The sequence below is a fragment of the Siphateles boraxobius genome, unplaced genomic scaffold (genome assembly GCF_051911475.1).
Source record: "Siphateles boraxobius isolate OS27281-9 unplaced genomic scaffold, OSU_SipBor_1 84, whole genome shotgun sequence".
NCBI classification, from domain to species: Eukaryota; Metazoa; Chordata; class Actinopteri; order Cypriniformes; family Leuciscidae; genus Siphateles; species Siphateles boraxobius.
Window position 1 is genome coordinate 31,953 of NW_027509213.1, and position 18,457 is coordinate 50,409.

At 40.3% G+C, this 18,457-nt stretch overlaps 1 protein-coding gene and 1 long non-coding RNA gene across 3 annotated transcripts; both read left to right on the forward strand.

The window, feature by feature from the left end:
* The first annotated feature begins 9,153 nt into the window (after positions 1-9,153).
* Positions 9,154-12,529, forward strand: LOC143730956 (uncharacterized). Its single transcript, XR_013200681.1, has 2 exons — positions 9,154-9,277; positions 10,880-12,529. It is a non-coding gene; the product is annotated as an uncharacterized LOC143730956 (long non-coding RNA).
* Positions 12,530-13,658: 1,129 nt separating this feature from the next.
* Positions 13,659-18,075, forward strand: LOC143730954 (protein rapunzel-like). 2 transcript variants are annotated; one of them, XM_077221544.1, is made up of 3 exons: positions 13,659-13,833; positions 14,586-14,750; positions 16,338-18,075. In XM_077221544.1, the coding sequence occupies exon 3, from the start codon at positions 16,382-16,384 to the stop codon at positions 17,561-17,563; it is 1,182 nt and encodes a 393-aa protein (XP_077077659.1). In that variant the 5' UTR covers positions 13,659-13,833; positions 14,586-14,750; positions 16,338-16,381; the 3' UTR covers positions 17,564-18,075. The 2 variants fall into 2 exon arrangements, with proteins under 2 accessions (XP_077077659.1, XP_077077660.1); XM_077221545.1 differs by lacking the exon at positions 13,659-13,833 and having other exon boundaries at positions 14,689-15,355.
* The last annotated feature ends 382 nt before the right edge of the window (positions 18,076-18,457 follow it).

Consider the following 18,457-nt stretch of genomic DNA (forward strand, 5'->3'; position numbering starts at 1 on the left):
GATCCTTCACCCCCGTCTAGAGCTATGGAGGCTGTGGGCTTGGCCTCTGAGGGGGCCCAGCTCATAGATTCTGGTCTCTCGGCTGAGGTCGTTGAGACCATCGTCCGATCCAGAGCTCCCTCCACGAGGAAGTTATATGCCGCGAGGTGGAAACTTTTCACCTCTTGGTGTGGAGAGCGCCAGCAGGACCCAGTTAACTGCCCGGTTGGTACAGTCCTGGATTTCCTGCAGGACCGTCTCTCCACAGGGTTATCCCACTCCACACTGAAGGTGTATGTGGCGGCCTTAGCTGCTTACCACACCCCTTCAAGTGGAGGTTCCCTCGGGAAACACCCACTTATGTCTCGCTTCCTTCGTGTCACCTTGAGGCCGAGGCCTGCAGTTCGCACGAGGGTACCAGCTTGGGATCTGGCCATCATCTTAGAAGGTCTCTCCCTTGCTCCTTTCGAGCCCATCGAGGAAGTTTCGGAAAAGTTTCTTACTCTAAAGACTATCCTTCTTCTCGCTATCTCATCTCTAAAAAGAATTGGAGATATTCAAGCACTTTCGGTGGCTCCCTCGTGCCTGGAATTTGCTCCTGGTTGGTTAAGGCCTTTCTCTTTCCGAGACCAGGTTATGTTCCAGAGGTTCCAACTGTTTCAGTTAGACCTATAGTTCTGCAGGTTTTCTGTCCTCCGCCTTTTCTGACGTCAGACCAGGAGAAAATTAATTTGCTGTGCCCAGTTTGGGTTTTGATGCTTACGTCCACAGAGCTGCCCTGTGGAGGAGATCGGAACAACTGTTCGTCTGTTTGGGTCACCTAAGAAGGGGTGTCCTGCATCTAGAAAAAGGATGAGCAAGTGGGTGGTCGAGGCCATCCCACTTGCTTATGGTTCGGCCCATCAGCCTTCACCTTTGGCTGTAAGGGCTCATTCCACCCGGAGTATGGCTGCTTCTACAGCTCTTCTTTCAGGAGCTTCTCTTCAGGACGTTTGTGATGCGGCAGGCTGGTCCTCACCGCACACTTTCGTTAGATTTTATTCCCTCGATCTTAGCTCCACTCCCGGGGCTCAGGTTCTCTCGTCGGTTTGTGTCTCCTAATGACACACGACGGGGATTTGGTCGTATGGGGATGTGGGTATTGCGTTCCCACTGCGATTTCACGCAGCGGTAGTCCCTGAAGGGGAACGTCCCGGGTTACGTATGTAACCCTAGTTCCCCGAAGGGACGGACGCTGCGTGTCCTACCATACTCTCGGCATCCCCTTGGGTCGCTGCTTCAGTAACTTTTAAGCTGGCGTATTGTGTACTCAGGGGATATTTATAGCTTCCTGGGCGATGACGTCACTCGCCGTACGCTCATTCTCTCCATTGACTGATTTCATTCATGCTTCAGACGCGTCACGCTGAGGGCGTTCCCACTGCGATTTCACGCAGCGTCCGTCCCTTCGGGGAACTAGGGTTACATACGTAACCCGGGACGTTCACTGCAATGTCGTCATGATGAAATTTATATCAATAATATTTAAGTGTTGAATTAAATGCAAAATTTGAGGCGTGATTAATGCCCAACACAAGTTTATTGCTTACGTTCAGGGGTTCTGAAAAACAGATACGAGCTGCTTGCCTTAGCAAACGCCACTAAATAGCACAATGTCATTAGCTTTTTTATGCCACATCATATTTTTATCTTTATCTTAAATACAAAATACCTTACATGTATTAGTAAATTCTATAGTGTTTATCATGCTGATCTGTGATGTTTACTGAGTAGTAAAGTGCTTATGTATGTAGCCACAAGATGTCAATTTGGTTCATGTAGATTCCTTGTTTTTGTGAAGCAAAATCTGTATAGATTTTTTGTTTGTTTTATAAATCCATACTAGCAGACAATGACATTGTTTTAACAAACAAGTATTAGCATGCCTATTGGGGGAGTGTAAGATTAAATTGTGGGAACTATTTTTTTGTGGGAATTAGCTTTAGGCTATGTTGACTAACTGTTAAGTGGAAATTATTCAGACAGGTTTGTCTTGACTGAATCTAAACGATCATTCAGGTTGGTCTTCCAAGAATGACGTAATCATGTGGTTTGTGTTGGCAAATTGAAGTGTGTTCTGGCAAAATATTTTATTGGAGCATGTTTCATTGTAAATGTGTCAACTATCAAATTCTGTCACATGAGGCAAACAAGATCAAGATCAAACAAGACCATATGAATGAGAAAATATCCAATGCAAATAAGCTGTGTTGTGTTCATATTTTGCCACCTAAGTATTTTGGGTTTAGTTCTTATTTTGTTGATCCTTTTCATTTTCTAACAAGCAGTGTCAGGGAACAGCTGTGTTCAGGTCGCAGGACATAAGCAGAGAGGTTTCAGTGAACTATGGAAAAATATATCATTTCGCTTAAGCCAAAGGATGAACACTGCTTTAATGACAGACCTGAATATCTCTGTTTCCTCTGGTCTGAACGAGCTTCAGTGGAAATGAAAGTAACTGCAGTAAAAATATATTTTTATATATCTCGTAAAGTAAAGGGTGTGCTAAATCAGACATCCCTTTTAGTTCCCATCTTGAGTTTGTTTATCAGTGTTTTGGCTGGCTTCACATGTGTCTATTGATTTCAGGCAGGTTTTCTTTGCCCTTTAAAAACCTCCGCCTTATGCAAGTGGAAAATGTGATTACAGCCCAGACAGTGATGAAAGGAGAAGGTCACCGCTTAGCAGATCTTCATTAATGTGTGGCTGTACTGTCCTATGAAGGCCACTGGAGTGAATTTATGATCATTTGTCATTTAACCTTAGTTTGTCATCTGGTTGTCCTCATGCTCAACAACACTGATGATTCATAGTTGTGACATAGTTGTGAATTTAAAATGGAAGTGCACAGAAATCGTTATGTGAATCCAATGTTATTGCCTGATCCATTTTGTTTGGGTTTTATCACAGCACAGGGTCACTTTGTCTTTAATAATTGTCTTTGCCTAATTTTCTATGGATGATTTATGCATTTTAGACAAAGAGGCCAGTTAACAAAGAAAACCATTTTACATGTTTCCTAACCTTAACATTTTTACATTTACAGTTGGCAATTGCTTAGAGAAGCCCATCTTTTCTCAACAACCTGGATAAAATTGGAGGCCTCATTCATATCCGTATCCCAAATAAAACAGGAAGTGAAGAATAATTCCTAGGAACTAACTATGCGCATTAGTAATTTGTTTGGAAAGTATGGATACTAAATATGCCACAAAATACTCCAGGGCCCTGTTGACTGTTTATCAAGCTTGCGCATCAGCGATCACACCCACTGCTGAGCAACTGAGGGCACGTCATCCTTTATAAGCACAACTGATTTGCATAGTGTGAGATCTAACAGTGACATGAAGATTTGAAATGCTAATGCCAGACCCGCTGTAATCCACAACATGCTCTTATTGTCCTTCTACAGACGAATCATTGCATGCCAGCGTGTCCCAGCGACCGCTTCAGCACAAACCCCCTGGGTTTGTCCGCTTGGCATGCTGAAAACAGTAGAGTCTTTCTCTGCCATGTAAAGCAGTGTGACGGAAATGACCCAGAAGCATCGTGCCCCCAAGAAATGTTTTCACACTCATTTCAGATTGGCAAGTGTTGCTCCACAAAGTCTCCTAAAAGAAGGACAATGTGAAGACTACAACTTATTTATTTGCATTTTTTTTAAATGATAATAATTTTGCCTTCTAATGCATGCTATCCACTACTGTTTGGGCCATTCAGAGTGTGATATTGTATGCAAATTACTATGGATGATTCTCAAAATTCTACAATACATATTTATACTGTATATGTCATTGTGATTTTTATTTATGACAGCACAAATATAGCAACATAGCAACAACATTGTGTCGTTAGTTTTTTGGTTTTAGGCCGTTCCCTTGAACTCTTAGATTGTATATTCTTGTTTTCCTATTTTTGTTTATTAATAAAGTCTACAGCCTGAATACTTGACAAACATGGCATTTAGTGCAGTCAAATTTGGTTTGGGTATATATAATATATGTGTGTGTGTGTGTGTGTGTGTGTGTGTGTGTGTGTGTGTGTGTGTGTGTGTGTGTGTGTGTGTGTGTGTGTGTGTGTGTGTGTGTGTGTGTGTGTGTGTGTGTGTGTGTGTGTGGCCTGGTAAACCCTACATTATGGGGACAAAATGTCCCCATAAGGATGGCAAAATCTGAAATCCTTGTTCGTGTGGGGACATTTTTTGGTCCCCATGAGGAAAACAGCTTATAAATCATACTAAGTGATGTATGAAGTTGACTCAATGGTGGACAACATGGTTAACGACTTTGGAATGGAAACAGATATGAGTATGGAGAGTACTTCACAAAAGACTAGTTCAGGTTCAGCAGTTAGCAAAGCCATTGAACTCCAAGCTTGTGTCTGTGGCTGGAGCAAGGCGACAACGGTCAGGGGTTTGAAGATTCATCAAGGGAAAATGAAATGCTTGAGGGAGAAGGGACAAGGGCCTCGCATTGATCAGTACTACAGTTCCAGGATATCAGCACCCCTGTCATAGAGGAGATGAGGGTTTGCACAGTTAGTGATGAACACATTGATCCTTGTGAACCCGGTCAGACTAACCAGCATAAGAGAGAAAAGAACCTCAACGGGCATAGGCCTGGAGTTAGATGGCCAAGAGCTAGTGAGAAAACTGCATGGGACACGGTAAACACAGATCTATGCTTTGCATTGGAAAGATTAACTGGTACAGTTGAAAAGAAGCTGGATAAATTTGGGGACATCATTTACGCATATGGAAGTGAGAGGTTTGGTGTGGAAAAAAAGGAAGGAAAAAGTACAAACTACTCCTGGATTGTCTAGACGGCAGCAGAAAATTGAAGGGTTAGTTAGAGAAAGGAGACAGCTGAGGAAGCAATGGAAAAGAGCGGAACAAAGTCAGAAGGAGGGACTCAATCTCTTACAAAGGGCCATAAAAGATAAGCTTGCAACATTACGCAGAGCTGAGCGCCTACGGAAACGCTACAAAAAGAAGGAACGTGCGAGGGCTAATTTCTATAAAGATCCATTCAAATTCATAAAGAAGTTATTCACCAGTGAGAAGAATGGCACTTTAAAAGCATCTAGGGTTGAGCTAGAGAGATATTTGGAGGAAACGCATACAGATGCAAAAAGGCATGAGCCTATGTCAATTCCGTCAGACATCCCACCTGTCAATCCACCAGAATACCAAATGGAGGTCTGTGCACCTAAGTGGAAAGAGATAGAGCAGGTTGTGAGAAAGGCAAGGGCTTCATCATCTCCAGGGCCTAATGGAGTTCCGTACAGAGTGTACAAGAGTGCTTCAGGAGTTTTAAGGATTCTGTGGAAATTGATAAAAGTGGCTTGGGAAAAGCAGGTTGTACCTAGATCATGGCGCCGAGCTGGGGGAGTCTTTATACCCAAAGAAAAAGATGCTACAAGCATCAGTCAGTTTCGCCCTATTTCACTATTACACGTCGAAGGCAAAACACGTCGATTGTCAACCTACCTATTGAAGAATGGCTTCATTGACACTTCAGTTCAAAAAGCGGGCATTCCAGGATTCTCAGGATGCTTAGAACATATCAGTGTTATCTGGCAACGAATACAATCAGCTAAAAAGGAGAGGAAGGAGCTCCACGTGACATTCCTGGATTTGGCTAATGCATATGGTTCAGTGCCACATGAGCTTCTTTGGGCATCATTTGATTTTTTCAGGGTACCGATGTCGATAACAAATTTAGTGAAAGCCTATTTTGGAGATTTGCAATTTAGTTTCTCAACTCCAGAATTCAGCACTACATGGCAATGCTTAGAGGTTGGAATAATGGCAGGATGCACCATTTCTCCACTGGCTTTTACCATGGCAATGGAAGTAATCATTAGGGCATCAAAATGGGTAGTAGGAGGAGAGCGCTTGGCTTCTGGGATGCGACTACCACCAATCAGAGCATACATGGATGACATGACAACCATGACTACAACGGTAGCCTGCACTAATCGGTTATTGGGGAAGTTAACAGATAATATCGAATGGGCACGAATGCAACTTAAGCCCTCTAAATCAAGGAGCATCTCAATAGTTAAAGGCAAGGTAGTAGATAAAATATTCTTCATTAATGGTGAGGCAATACCAACAGTTTCTCAGAAGCCAGTGAAGAGTCTAGGGAGATGGTACGATGGGGATCTAAAGGACACAGTTCGAGTGGGAGAAGTTAGACGACAAGCAGTGGAAGGGTTGAAGAGCATAAACAGCTGTGCTCTACCAGGCAAACTAAAACTCTGGTGCTTTCAGTTTGGTCTACTGCCAAGGTTGCTGTGGCCACTGACTGTGTACGAGGTTTCTTTGACAACAGTGGATAAGCTGGAAGCGTTAATAAGTTCATACATCAGGAAATGGTTGGGAGTTCCACGCTGCCTCAGCAGACTGGGAGATTATAGTAAAGGAGTATTGCAGCTGCCAGTCTCTACTTTAACCGAGGAGTTTAAGTGTGCCAAGGTTAGAATGGAAATTACTTTAGCAGAGTCACGCGACAAATGTGTAAGGGAGGCAGCCCCTGTGGTAAAAACTGGTAGAAAGTGGTCAGCAAAGAAATCTGTAGTAGAGGCAAAGGCTGACCTTCAAATTGGGGATATCGTGGGACAGGTACAGCATGGAAGAGGGGGTTTTGGGCTCAGTTTAGCTCCTCCTAAATGGCACAAGGCAGGCCCAGCTCAAAGGAGGAAGCTGGTAGTCAACGAGGTGCGAAAGCAGGAGGAGAGGATGAGATGTATAAAGGCCATTTCCCAGGCCAAGCAGGGAGAGTGGATGAGATGGGAGAGTGTGGAACAACGAAAAATGGGCTGGCAAGACCTTTGGTCAATGGAAGAGAGTAGGATCAGTTTCCTTATTAGGTCAACATATGATGTTCTCCCATCACCGCAGAACCTAAACCTCTGGGTAGGAGAGGATCCCTCTTGTCCGTTGTGTTCATCACCTGCCACATTAAGGCACATTTTGACAGGATGTAAGGTGGCTCTTAGCCAAGGTCGGTTTACTTGGCGCCATGACCAAGTATTGCGATGTTTGGCTTTAGCATTGGAAGGCAAGCGTAGTATGACCAATAAGTTGCCGCCTGTTCTAGCAAAACATTACACACAGAAGACAATATTCCTCCGCCCAGGCGAGCAACCACCAAGAAAGGGTGCTAACACCAATTCTCGCCCAGGACAACTGGAAGCTGCTAGGGACTGGAAGATGCTGGCTGATCTTGATCAACGGCTTATTTTTCCACCTGAGATTGCCACCACTAACCTACGACCAGATATTGTTTTGTGGTCTGGATCAGCACGCATTGTTCAACTGATAGAGTTAACAGTGCCATGGGAGGATGCGGTAGATGAGGCATATGAGAGGAAGAAATTGCGGTATGCTCATCTGGCCACTGAAGCAGAACAGCGAGGATGGAGAGTCCAGGTTTATCCAGTGGAAGTGGGTTGTCGAGGTTTTGTGGCACACTCTACAACCCGGTTCCTCAGAGACGTCGGATTCAGTGGTCAAGAGTTGCGTCGCACAGTAAAGAACTTATCTGAAGCAGCAGAAAGGAGCAGCAACTGGCTGTGGTTGAGACGGAAAGATTCTAGCTGGCTGAGGACAGGCCGCCATGCTACGGTTTCGTAGAATTCTTGAAAACTTGAAGGGTGTTGGTTTATTTGTATAGGTTGTTTAGTATTTACAGTCATTACGTTCCTGTGTATATTGCGTGAATGACGGGATGTTGGGCAGATATTGTGATTTGCGGTAGGTGGTATGCCATACGGAACCGTTGCCACTGAAACTGCATATTAACGCACCAGTGGGGCTCGACAGCCTTAGTCAAACGGGTTGGCGCGTATGGTTGGGTTGCGGAGAGATTGTGAGATTGTGGTTAGGTCTCAGCAGCAAGAGGGAAGTAGAGGTCAGTAAGCTGGGCTGAGTTGAGTGGGGGACGGAGGGGGGTGACTCTGGGACGCCAGAGTCACTGTCGAGCCCTCTTGAGGTGTCGTGGGCTAGTCGACGAAACACTGAGGACGGAAGGTGCCCACTTGAAGACCCTAGAGATGTTCCCTACTCCGCTCAATCCAGAGGGTTGTTATGGGGGGACCGCACTGTGGTTGCAGCCGTTGTGTGTGCTGATGCGCAAATACACTATTAACACCAGACAGAAGGAGATTCACGTCACCAGATGGAAAGAAGCGTAAATGGATGGAGAAGCATAGGTTACTGTAAAGCTACGTCTTAGTTGGTGCTTATCTTGGCGAAAGCCGAGTACAAATCAGCATGAAGTTTTAACATCTACTCTCGTGTAATGGAAATCATGTTTTTTGAAAATGTAAAAATGCAGAAAGTTTTCTGTGATGGGTAGGTTTAGGGGTAGGGTTAGTGTAAGGGAATAGAATATACAGTTTGTACAGTATAAAAATCATTATGTCTATGGAAAGTCCCCATAAAACATGGAAACACTACGTGTGTGTGTGTGTGTGTGTGTGTGTGTGTGTGTGTGTGTGTGTGTGTGTGTGTGTGTGTGTGTGTGTGTGTGTGTGTATACTAAACTTGTATAATGTATACCCTAAACTATATATATACTATACTTGTTTATTATATAAACAAACTTATGTTAGATGTGATTAATCGTAATCACTATATATATATATATATATATATATACACACACACACACACACACACAGGCACTCACAGTGGCCAGTGCACATACACACACACACATATATATTTATAGGCCTATATATATATATATATATATATATATATATATATATATATATATATATTATATAAACAAACTTATGTTAGATGTGATTAATCGTAATCACTATATATATATATATATATATATATATATATATATATATATAGGCCTATAAATATATCTGTGTGTGTGGGTATGTGCACTGGCCACTGTGAGTGCCTGCACCATGGCAACCCATGTAGAAAAGCCGAGTATGCAGCATGTTATAAGTGAAAGGCTCTACTAAGCATTTTTAGGACTATCTAACTACTACATGCTGATTTTTCTCAAAGAAGGAATGTTTACAGGATGTAATCTGTCTGTGTGCCTGTCCCTCATCTCTTCAGTGGGCTCAGAGGAATGCATGCAGGGGATGGAGTTAATCTGAAGGGGGAGTGCCGCAGGGCAGAGTCTATATATATATGTGGACCCTGGGAAGCTGCTGCTTTTAGGCACAGTTGGACTCTGTTGGAACACTAGAGAACACATCTATACATTTCACCAGACTAACGGTGAGTCTCCTTTTTTTTTTTTTTGCTCTTTGTCAATTTCCATTCATTATCCTACCCTTTCCCTTTTTTCATCTTTTGTTATTTTATATGCACAACTTCAAAAACTTCACAGAGCCAAGGATTTTAAAAAAATACACAAATAAAAATAGCTAGCCAGTGATCAATGCTTTTAATTATCATTTGTCAGGAACAGTTGGAGATGAATTTGTGAGAATCATTGTTATGTGGATGATAGTCAATATTGACTTAAGTACCACATCCTGCCATTTAATGGCCAAATAATACTGGATGTTGTGCTTAAGTCAATATACTGACTGCCACGAAGCTCCAAGCAGCATTTGGATAGAAATAAGGGACGTGGCTTTGAACTTAAACAGTTCCTCTATTTCAGAATCAGTTGGTTGGTTCCTTTCCTTTTTTTCACAGAGTGGAACTATCAAAAACAGGGTCTTCTTGTACAAAATTTCTAGACTGGATTTCTTTTAAACTATTTTCCTACATTTGATTTTTTTTATGAAGTCATTTTCTTTCTGAAATCGGACACATCCTGAAGTTTTAATTTCAAAGCCATCTTAATTATTCTTACAAAGGAGGACTTTAAACAATCAGGATCATTGTATTGTTGAGTAAGTATTGTTTTGCTCTTAATTCCATTGAGATCAGAATGCTCTTTTAAAGGAAAAATGTTTGAGTCATAAATTCCAAATATGAGTTCTACATGCTTTAATATTATTAGCAACTGAATCCTCATAATTGCTCACATAATACACTTCATCATTAAGACATTATTGAACAGGAGCCAAATTAAGTCTCTGATCTTTGAAATATCAAATGTCAGGTTTAGTCTTGTATATTTATTTGTGCTTATTTATTTTAGAAAATCTGAGTCATTTTGTTGCCAGCTGTAGAACATGGTTTCACCGCAGGACAAGTGTATTGGTTTCAGATTTTCTCAGATCTGGGTGTGCCTTTTTTCTGTATATTGAGTCTTGGGAAATTAGATACAAGTGTGAGATCATCTCCCTTGTGTAATCAAAGTGTCCAGAAATGTCCTGAAATGCTAGCTAAAGCCATCAAATATATTCTCCCACCCAGTAACCCCTCCTGAAAACATCTGCTTTGCTATACATATGGGGTTTAAATGCTGAATTATTCTCCAAAGAAGAGGAGAGAGAGCAGCTCTCCTATTCACATCAACAGTGTGCTCATAATAATAATAAACTGTGCTTTGAAGCACAAAAAAAACTTTTAGCATATTTGCTTTTAATTCTAATAGTAGACACCTGATCTCAATGATCTGCCTTTATTGTTGTATAATATGCGGAGATTTAGCTGGCGGGGTGGAAGGTGGAACAGGACATGCCCGAACAAGACTAGAATTTTTTTTTTAATGGCTTGAGCCAATGGAAAACATGTATAAATGTACAAACACTCTGGTATTTCTGCCCCTGTGGTCTGGCTGTCCAATTCATCTCAGGTTACTGTTAAGGGTCTCATCCTGAGCAAACAAATATGACCCTTAGAAATAGCTGCATTGATTTCAGTATTGATTTTTATACTGTGGCTTCCACTTTATGATATAAATGCCTTGATCTGTTACAGACAAGGGTAAGAAGGATAAGAAGGCCTCTCTGCTTTGATCCAGGAGGAATCGGGTGGAAGAATGGGTTTTGGAGAACAAGGACAAGATCGAGAAAGGAGTGGAAATCATGGGGCAAGGTTGCGAGGTTTTAGCAGCCACTGTGGGACAGTTCCACCCCATCCTGGAGGCCGTGTTTTTGGCCTCAGCCGAGATCCTCGGCAACCCGGATGGGAAGGAGGCCAAGTTCCTTGCTGAGGAGTTTGAAAAGATTCACCTTTCATCACTGTCTGGGCTGTAATCACATTTCCCATTTGCATAAGGTGGAGGTTTTTAAAGGGAAAAGAAAACCTGCCTGAAATCAATAGACACACGTGAAGCCAGACAAAACACTGATACACAAACTCAAGATGGGAACTAAAAAGATGTCTGATTTACCACACCCTGCTTTACTTTACAAGACATATATAAAAAATATGATCAGACTTTAGTTTAGGGTCCAATTGTCACTATTAAACTATTAACTATGACTTTTGCCTCAAACTCCTAATTACTGCTTATTAATAGTAAGCACGGTAGTTGTTAAGTTTAGGTATTGGGTAGGATTAAGGGATGTAGAATATGATCATGCAGAATAAGGCATTAATATGTGCTTTATTAGTACTAATAAACAGCCAATATCCTAGTAATATGCATGCTAATAAATAATAATAGTGAGAATTGGACCCTAAACTAAAGTGTTACCAAAAATGTTATACATATATAGAATGGCAAACTGGCTACTATAAAGAACTAATAAGTTGTATTGATTTTTTTTAACAATATCCTATGTAAAAATATATAAAGCTATGGATCATTTAGAATGATTTTGAAATGAACTATTTAAAATATTCATATGCCCAGATAATTTTTTTTATGTTTTATGTGGAATAAAGAGGCATTACATGTGATTTTTTTACTGCAGTTACTTTCATTTCCTCTGAAGCTCGTCCAGACCAGAGGAAACAGAGATATTCAGGTCTGTCATTAAAGCAGTGTTCATCCTTTGGCTTAAGCGCAATGATATATTTTTCCATAGTTCACTGAAACCTCTCTGCTTATGTCCTGCGACCTGAACACAGCTGTTCCCTGACACTGCTTGTTAGAAAATGAAAAGGATCAACAAAATAAGAATTAAACCCAAAATACTTAGGTGGCAAAATATGAACACAACACAGCAGCTTATTTGCATTGGATATTTCCTCATTTGTATGGTTGATCTTGTTTGCCTCACATGACAGAAGACGTTGATCATTGACACATTTACAATGAAGCATGCTCCAATTAAATATTTCACCAGAACTGTCACGGTGTGGGTTTTGTCTTGGCTGTCATGTGATTCCCTGTTTGTCATGTGATCCTGCCATGTGTCTTGTCATTTTGTTATTTGTTTGCTTATTGTCCACAGGTGTTCTTGTTGGTTAGTTTTCCCCAGGTGTCTCGGATTAACCACGCCCCCTTGTTATCTTGTTTAGCTTGTCTGCTTGTGTATTTATACCTCTGTGTTTCAGTTGTGGTTTGTCGGTCATTGTTGTTGTTGGATGCTCCTTGTAGCTGTTCCTGTCCTGAGCTCCATGTTCTGCCGTTTTCCCTGGATTACCTGTTTGTTTTATTAAAGTAGTGCTGCATTTGGATTCTCTCTCCGCTTCGTCCTTGCCACAACGTTACAAGAACACACTTCAATCTGATACAAACCACAAGATTACGTCATTCTTGGAAGACCAACCTAAATGATCATTTAGATTCAGTCAAGACAAACCTGTGTGAATAATTTCCACTTAACAGTTAGTCAACATAGCCTAAAGCTAATTCCCACAAAAAAATAGTTCAAACAATTTAATCTTACACTTCCCCAATAGGCATGCTAATACTTGTTTATTAACAAAATGTCATTGTTTGCTAGTATGGATTTATAAAACAAACAAAAAATCAAGACAGATTTAGAAAACAAGGAATCTACATGAACCAAATTGACATCTTGTGGCTACATACATAAGCACTTTACTACTCAGTAAACATCACAGATCAGCATGATAAACACTATAGTGGATACACTATACTGCCTTTTTTTTTGCACACCTTGCATAACTTTCAAGCATTATGTTGACAGATTTGTTGTTGTTCAGACGAAATTAAAAGCTTAATCCATTTATTAACTTTAGGCTAATTCATGACTCATGCTAAAACAAAAAAAAACAAAAAATGGGCTGGGATTTCAAATACAGCTAATGGCTACTTGGAAGTCACACCTTAACAAACTACCAGACATGGAATTTGCCTCAGATTGTCTTTGCCTAATTTTCTATGGATGATTCATGCATTTTAGACAAAGAGGCCAATTAATTAACAAAGAAAACCATTTTACATGTTCCCTAACCTTAACATTTTTACATTTAGGTGACAATTGCTTAGAGAAGCCCATCTTTTCTCAACAACCTGCATAAAATTGGAGGCATTATTTATTTCCGTATCCCAAATAAAACGGGAAGTGAAGATTAATTATTAGGAACTAACTATGCACATTAGTAATTTGTTTGGAAAGTATGGATACTAAATATGCCACAAAATACTCCAGGGCCCTGTTGACTGTTTATCAAGCTTGCGCATCAGCGATCACACCCACTGCTGAGCAACTGAGGGCACGTCATCCTTTATAAGCACAACTGATTTGCATAGTGCGAGATCTAACAGTGACATGAAGATTTGAAATGCTAATGCCAGACCCGCTGTAATCCACAACATGCTCTTATTGTCCTTCTACAGACGAATCATTGCATGCCAGCGTGTCCCAGCGACCGCTTCAGCACAAAGCCACTGGGTTTGTCCGCTTGCCATGCTGCAAACAGTAGAGTCTTTCTCTGCCATGTAAAGCAGTGTGACGGAAATGACCCAGAAGCATCGTGCCCCCAAGTGCTGTTTTCACACTCATTTCAGATTGGCAAGTGTTGCTCCACAAAGTCTCCTAAAAGAAGGACAATGTGAAGACTACAACTTATTTATTTGCATTTGTTTTTAAATAATAATAATTTTGCTTTCTAATGCATGCTATCCACTACTGTTTGGGCCATTCAGAGTGTGATATTGTATGCAAATTACTATGGATGATTCTCAAAATTCTACAGTACATATTTATACTGTATATGTCATTGTGATTTTTATTTATGACAGCACAAATATAGCAACATAGCAACAACATTGTGGCGTTAGTTTTATATATATATATCCACACACACACACACACACACACACACACACACACACACACACACACACACACACACACACACACACACACACACAGTGGCCAGTGCACATACACACAAACACATATATATTTATAGGCCTATATATATATATATATATATATATATATATATATATACACATTATAGTAACAAACTTATGTTAGATGTGATTAATCATAATCACTATATATATATATATATATATATATATATATATATATATAGGCCTATAAATATATCTGTGTGTGTGGGTATGTGCACTGGCCACTGTGAGTGCCTGTACCCATGGCAACCCATGTAGAAAAGCCGAGTATGCAGCATGTTATAAGGGAAAGGCTCTACTAAGCATTTCTAGGACTATCTAACTACTACATGCTGATTTTTCTCAAAGAAGGAATGTTTACAGGATGTAATCTGTCTGTGTGCCTGTCCCTCATCTCTTCAGTGGGCTCAGAGGAATGCATGCAGGGGATGGAGTTAATCTGAAGGGGGAGTGCCGCAGGGCAGAGTCTATATATATATGTGGACCCTGGGAAGCTGCTGCTTTTAGGCACAGTTGGACTCTGTTGGAACACTAGAGAACACATCTATACATTTCACCAGACTAACGGTGAGTCTCCTTTTTTTTTGCTCTTTGTCAATTTCCATTCATTATCCTACCTTTTCCCTTTTTTCATCTTTTGTTATTTTATATGCACAACTTCAAACTTCATAGAGCCAAGGATTTAAAAAAAATACACAAATAAAAATAGCTAGCCAGTGATCTATGCTTTTACTTATCATTTGTCAGGAACAGTTGGAGATGACACTTTGTGAGAATCATTGTTATGTGGATGATAGTCAATATTGACTTAAGTACAAAATCCTGCCATTTTATGGCCAAATAATACTGGATGTTGTGCTTAAGTCAATATACTGACTGCCACGAAGCTCCAAGCAGCATTTGGATAGAAATAAGGGACGTGGCTTTGAACTTAAACGAGTCTTTTTCAGAATCAGTTGGTTGGTTCCTTTCCTTTTTTCACTACCAAAAACAGGGTCTTCTTCTACAAATTGCTAGACTGTATTTCTTTTAAACTATTTTCCTACATTTAATCTTTTTATGAAGTCGTTTTCTTTCTGAAATCAGACACATCCTGGAGTTTTAATTTCAAAGCCATCTTAATTATTCTTACAAAGGAGGACTTGAAACAATCAGGATCATTGTATTGTTGAGTAAGTATTGTTTTGCTCTTAATTCCATTGAGATCAGAATGCTCTTTTAAAGGATAAATTGTTGAGTCATAAATTCCAAATATTAGTTCTACATGCTTTAATATTATTAGCAACTGAATTCTCATAATTGTTCACATAATCCACTTCATCATTAAGACATTTTTGAACAGGAGCCAAATTAAGTCTCTGATCTTTAAAATATCACATGTCAGGTTTAGTCTTGTATATTTATTTGTGCTTATTTATTTGAGAAAATCTGAGTCATTTTGTTGCCAGCTGTAGAACATGGTTTCACCGCAGGACAAGTGTATTGGTTTCAGATTTTCTCAGATCTGGGTGTGCCTTTTTTTCTGTATATTGAGTCTTGGGAAATTAGATACGAGTGTGAGATCATCTCCCTTGTGTAATCAAAGTGCCCAGAAATGTCCTGAAATGATAGCTAAAGCCATCAAATATATTCTCCCACCCAGTAACCCCTCCTGAAAACATCTGCTTTGCTATACATATGGGGTTTAAATGCTGAATTATTCTCCAAAGAAGAGGAGAGAGAGTGGCTCTCCTATTCACATCAACAGTGTGCTCATAATAATAATAAACTGTGCTTTGAAGCACAAAAAACCTTTAGCATATTTGCTTTTAATTCTAATAGTAGACACCTGATCTCAATGATCTGCCTTTATTGTATAATATGCGGAGACTTAGCTGGCGGGGTGGAAGGTGGAACAGGACATGCCCGAACAAGACTAGAATTTTTTTTTTTTTTTTTTTTTTAATGGCTTGAGCCCATGGAAAACATGTATAAATGTCCAAAACTCTGGTATTTCTGCCCCTGTGGTCTGGCTGTCCAATTAATCTCAGGTTACTGTTAAGGTCTCATCCTGAGCAAACAAATATGACCCTTAGAAATAGCTGCATTGATTTCAGTATTGATTTTTATATTGTGGCTTCCACTTTATGATATATATGCCTTGATCTGTTACAGACAAGGGTAAGAAGGATAAGAAGGCCTCTCTGCTTTGATCCAGGATGAATCGGGTGGAAGAATGGGTTTTGGAGAACAAGGACAAGATCGAGAAAGGAGTGGAAATCATGGGGCAAGGTTGCGAGGTTTTAGCAGCCACTGTGGGACAGTTCCACCCCATCCTGGAGGCCGTGTTTTTGGCCTCAGCCGAGATCCTCGGCAACCCGGATGGGAAGGAGGCCAAGTTCCTTGCTGAGCAGTTTGAAAAGATTAACCAGAAACTCAATAATATTCAAGATGAAAACAACCAAATCTCTTTGGAGATGCTGCGGACATCCATGAACAAGCAGAACTTTGACTTTGAGGCGAATATTATCAGTCAGTATGAGACGTTTCAAGACTTTGTCAATGCTGAGCCCAAGTTTAAGGAGAAGGAGAAAGAGAATTTCATCAGCCAGTATGAGAACACAGATACCGATCTGAACATTGATGCCTTGTACAATGCTGTAACTGGAAAGAATATCTCCGGAGATGCCATACTGGACACGGTGGTGACCACAGAGCAAAGGAGCAGAAAGCCAGTGGAGGATTTCTGTGCTAGGCTAAAGAAGATATTTGTCATGGGAATTATAGCAGTCATGGGTCACGCCGCCCTGACAGAGGGAATGGTAGGCGAGGACATAGTGAAGAAATGGCAGGATCGCATGGAAGACGTAGAGACACGCATGAAAGCGGCGGTGGATGACTGCATTGAGAATTTCCCCTTGCAGGCCAAGACGGATGTGGAGCATCAACTTTTGGAGCGACAAGCCAGGGTTGACCCAGAGTTTGCAGGATTAATACTGGATCTCCTTAAGAAGAAATACTACTGGGTTTCTTGGTCAGTTCGGGTGTTCAATCACAGTGGCATATTCTTCTGGAATTGGCTCGCTGGCAAAAAGTACCATGGAAGCGGTGGAGGTGGAAACTTCTTTGATCTTCTGACCCCAAACAGCATCAGAATCGTGGTGTCTTTTAGTGCAGACCCGAAACCCCTCAACAAGGGCCAGATGCTGGATCAGATAGAGGCACAGAAGCTGAAGGGAAACATGCAGTCTGTGGCTCAAGAGCTGTGGAAGACTCTTCCCGACACTTTGGTCCATGCCATTAGCTGCTATAAGAAAGTAGAAGAGAAAAACAACTTCCAGCCAGAATGTTTCTACTTTGCGAGGCACAAAAGGGCATACCTGTGCATTCATTCTGAATAGATGTGTGAAACGGCAATCAGTCTTCTCTATATTTCTGATTTTAAAAATTGTATCAAATTAGGTATTAGGTATTATGTAAAGCAAACTGATGACCGAATTGTTGTTGTGGACATACAACGAGAAAGTATATTATTGCTGGTTCTTCACTTTATTTTCGCATGTCAAGGCAAAAAAGGAATATAAAGATATGTCTGTGACCAAACATAAATGCATTCATTTCAGATGTAAATTGTTTTATTTTGTAGTTCGGAATGCTTTTAAAAGACCAGTTGAGTGGCGAAAACTTCAACGATAGACATATTGTGGGGGTTTGTTGTTAGTTGTGGTGTTTACAATCAAAAATCTTTTCATTTAAAGTGTAGATTGTAGTCTTTTCTGGATAAATGTTATTTCCAAATGAAAAATTATACTAAGTAATCTAGTTATATAGCTATTCTCTGTAAACAAGAATCATGTCCATTTCATGTTTATGATATTATGTAATCGCAAATAAAACAACTATGATCTAGAAATTTGTTTCAAAGTATCACCAGTTTTTTTTATTAAAGTTATGGACCTTATTCTAGCCTACTTTTAATTAAACAGCCTACTGTATTTCAATGTCACAGCCTTGTTTTCGCTTGCAAAAATAAAATATTTAGCTGAATAAGTTTCTTATTTTACAGGTAATGCATAGGAGACTTATACAAGAGACTGAATATTTTAAATAATTTTCCTTAAAAAAAACCTTACTATGAACTTGTCATGGGAATTATAGCAGTACGATTGCAAAAATGAAAGGACAAAACTTAAATTCTTCTTACAATAATAACAAAAACTGAACTATGGATTTTTTTGTGAGATACTGTGGTAAATTCTAAGAACAATAAAGGACAATACTTCATTCTCTTACAA

Excerpts from the sequence above, each read along its gene's own strand:
- LOC143730954 (XM_077221544.1), top strand. The coding sequence starts at position 16,382 with ATGAATCGGGTGGAAGAATGGGTTTTGGAGAACAAGGACAAGATCGAG.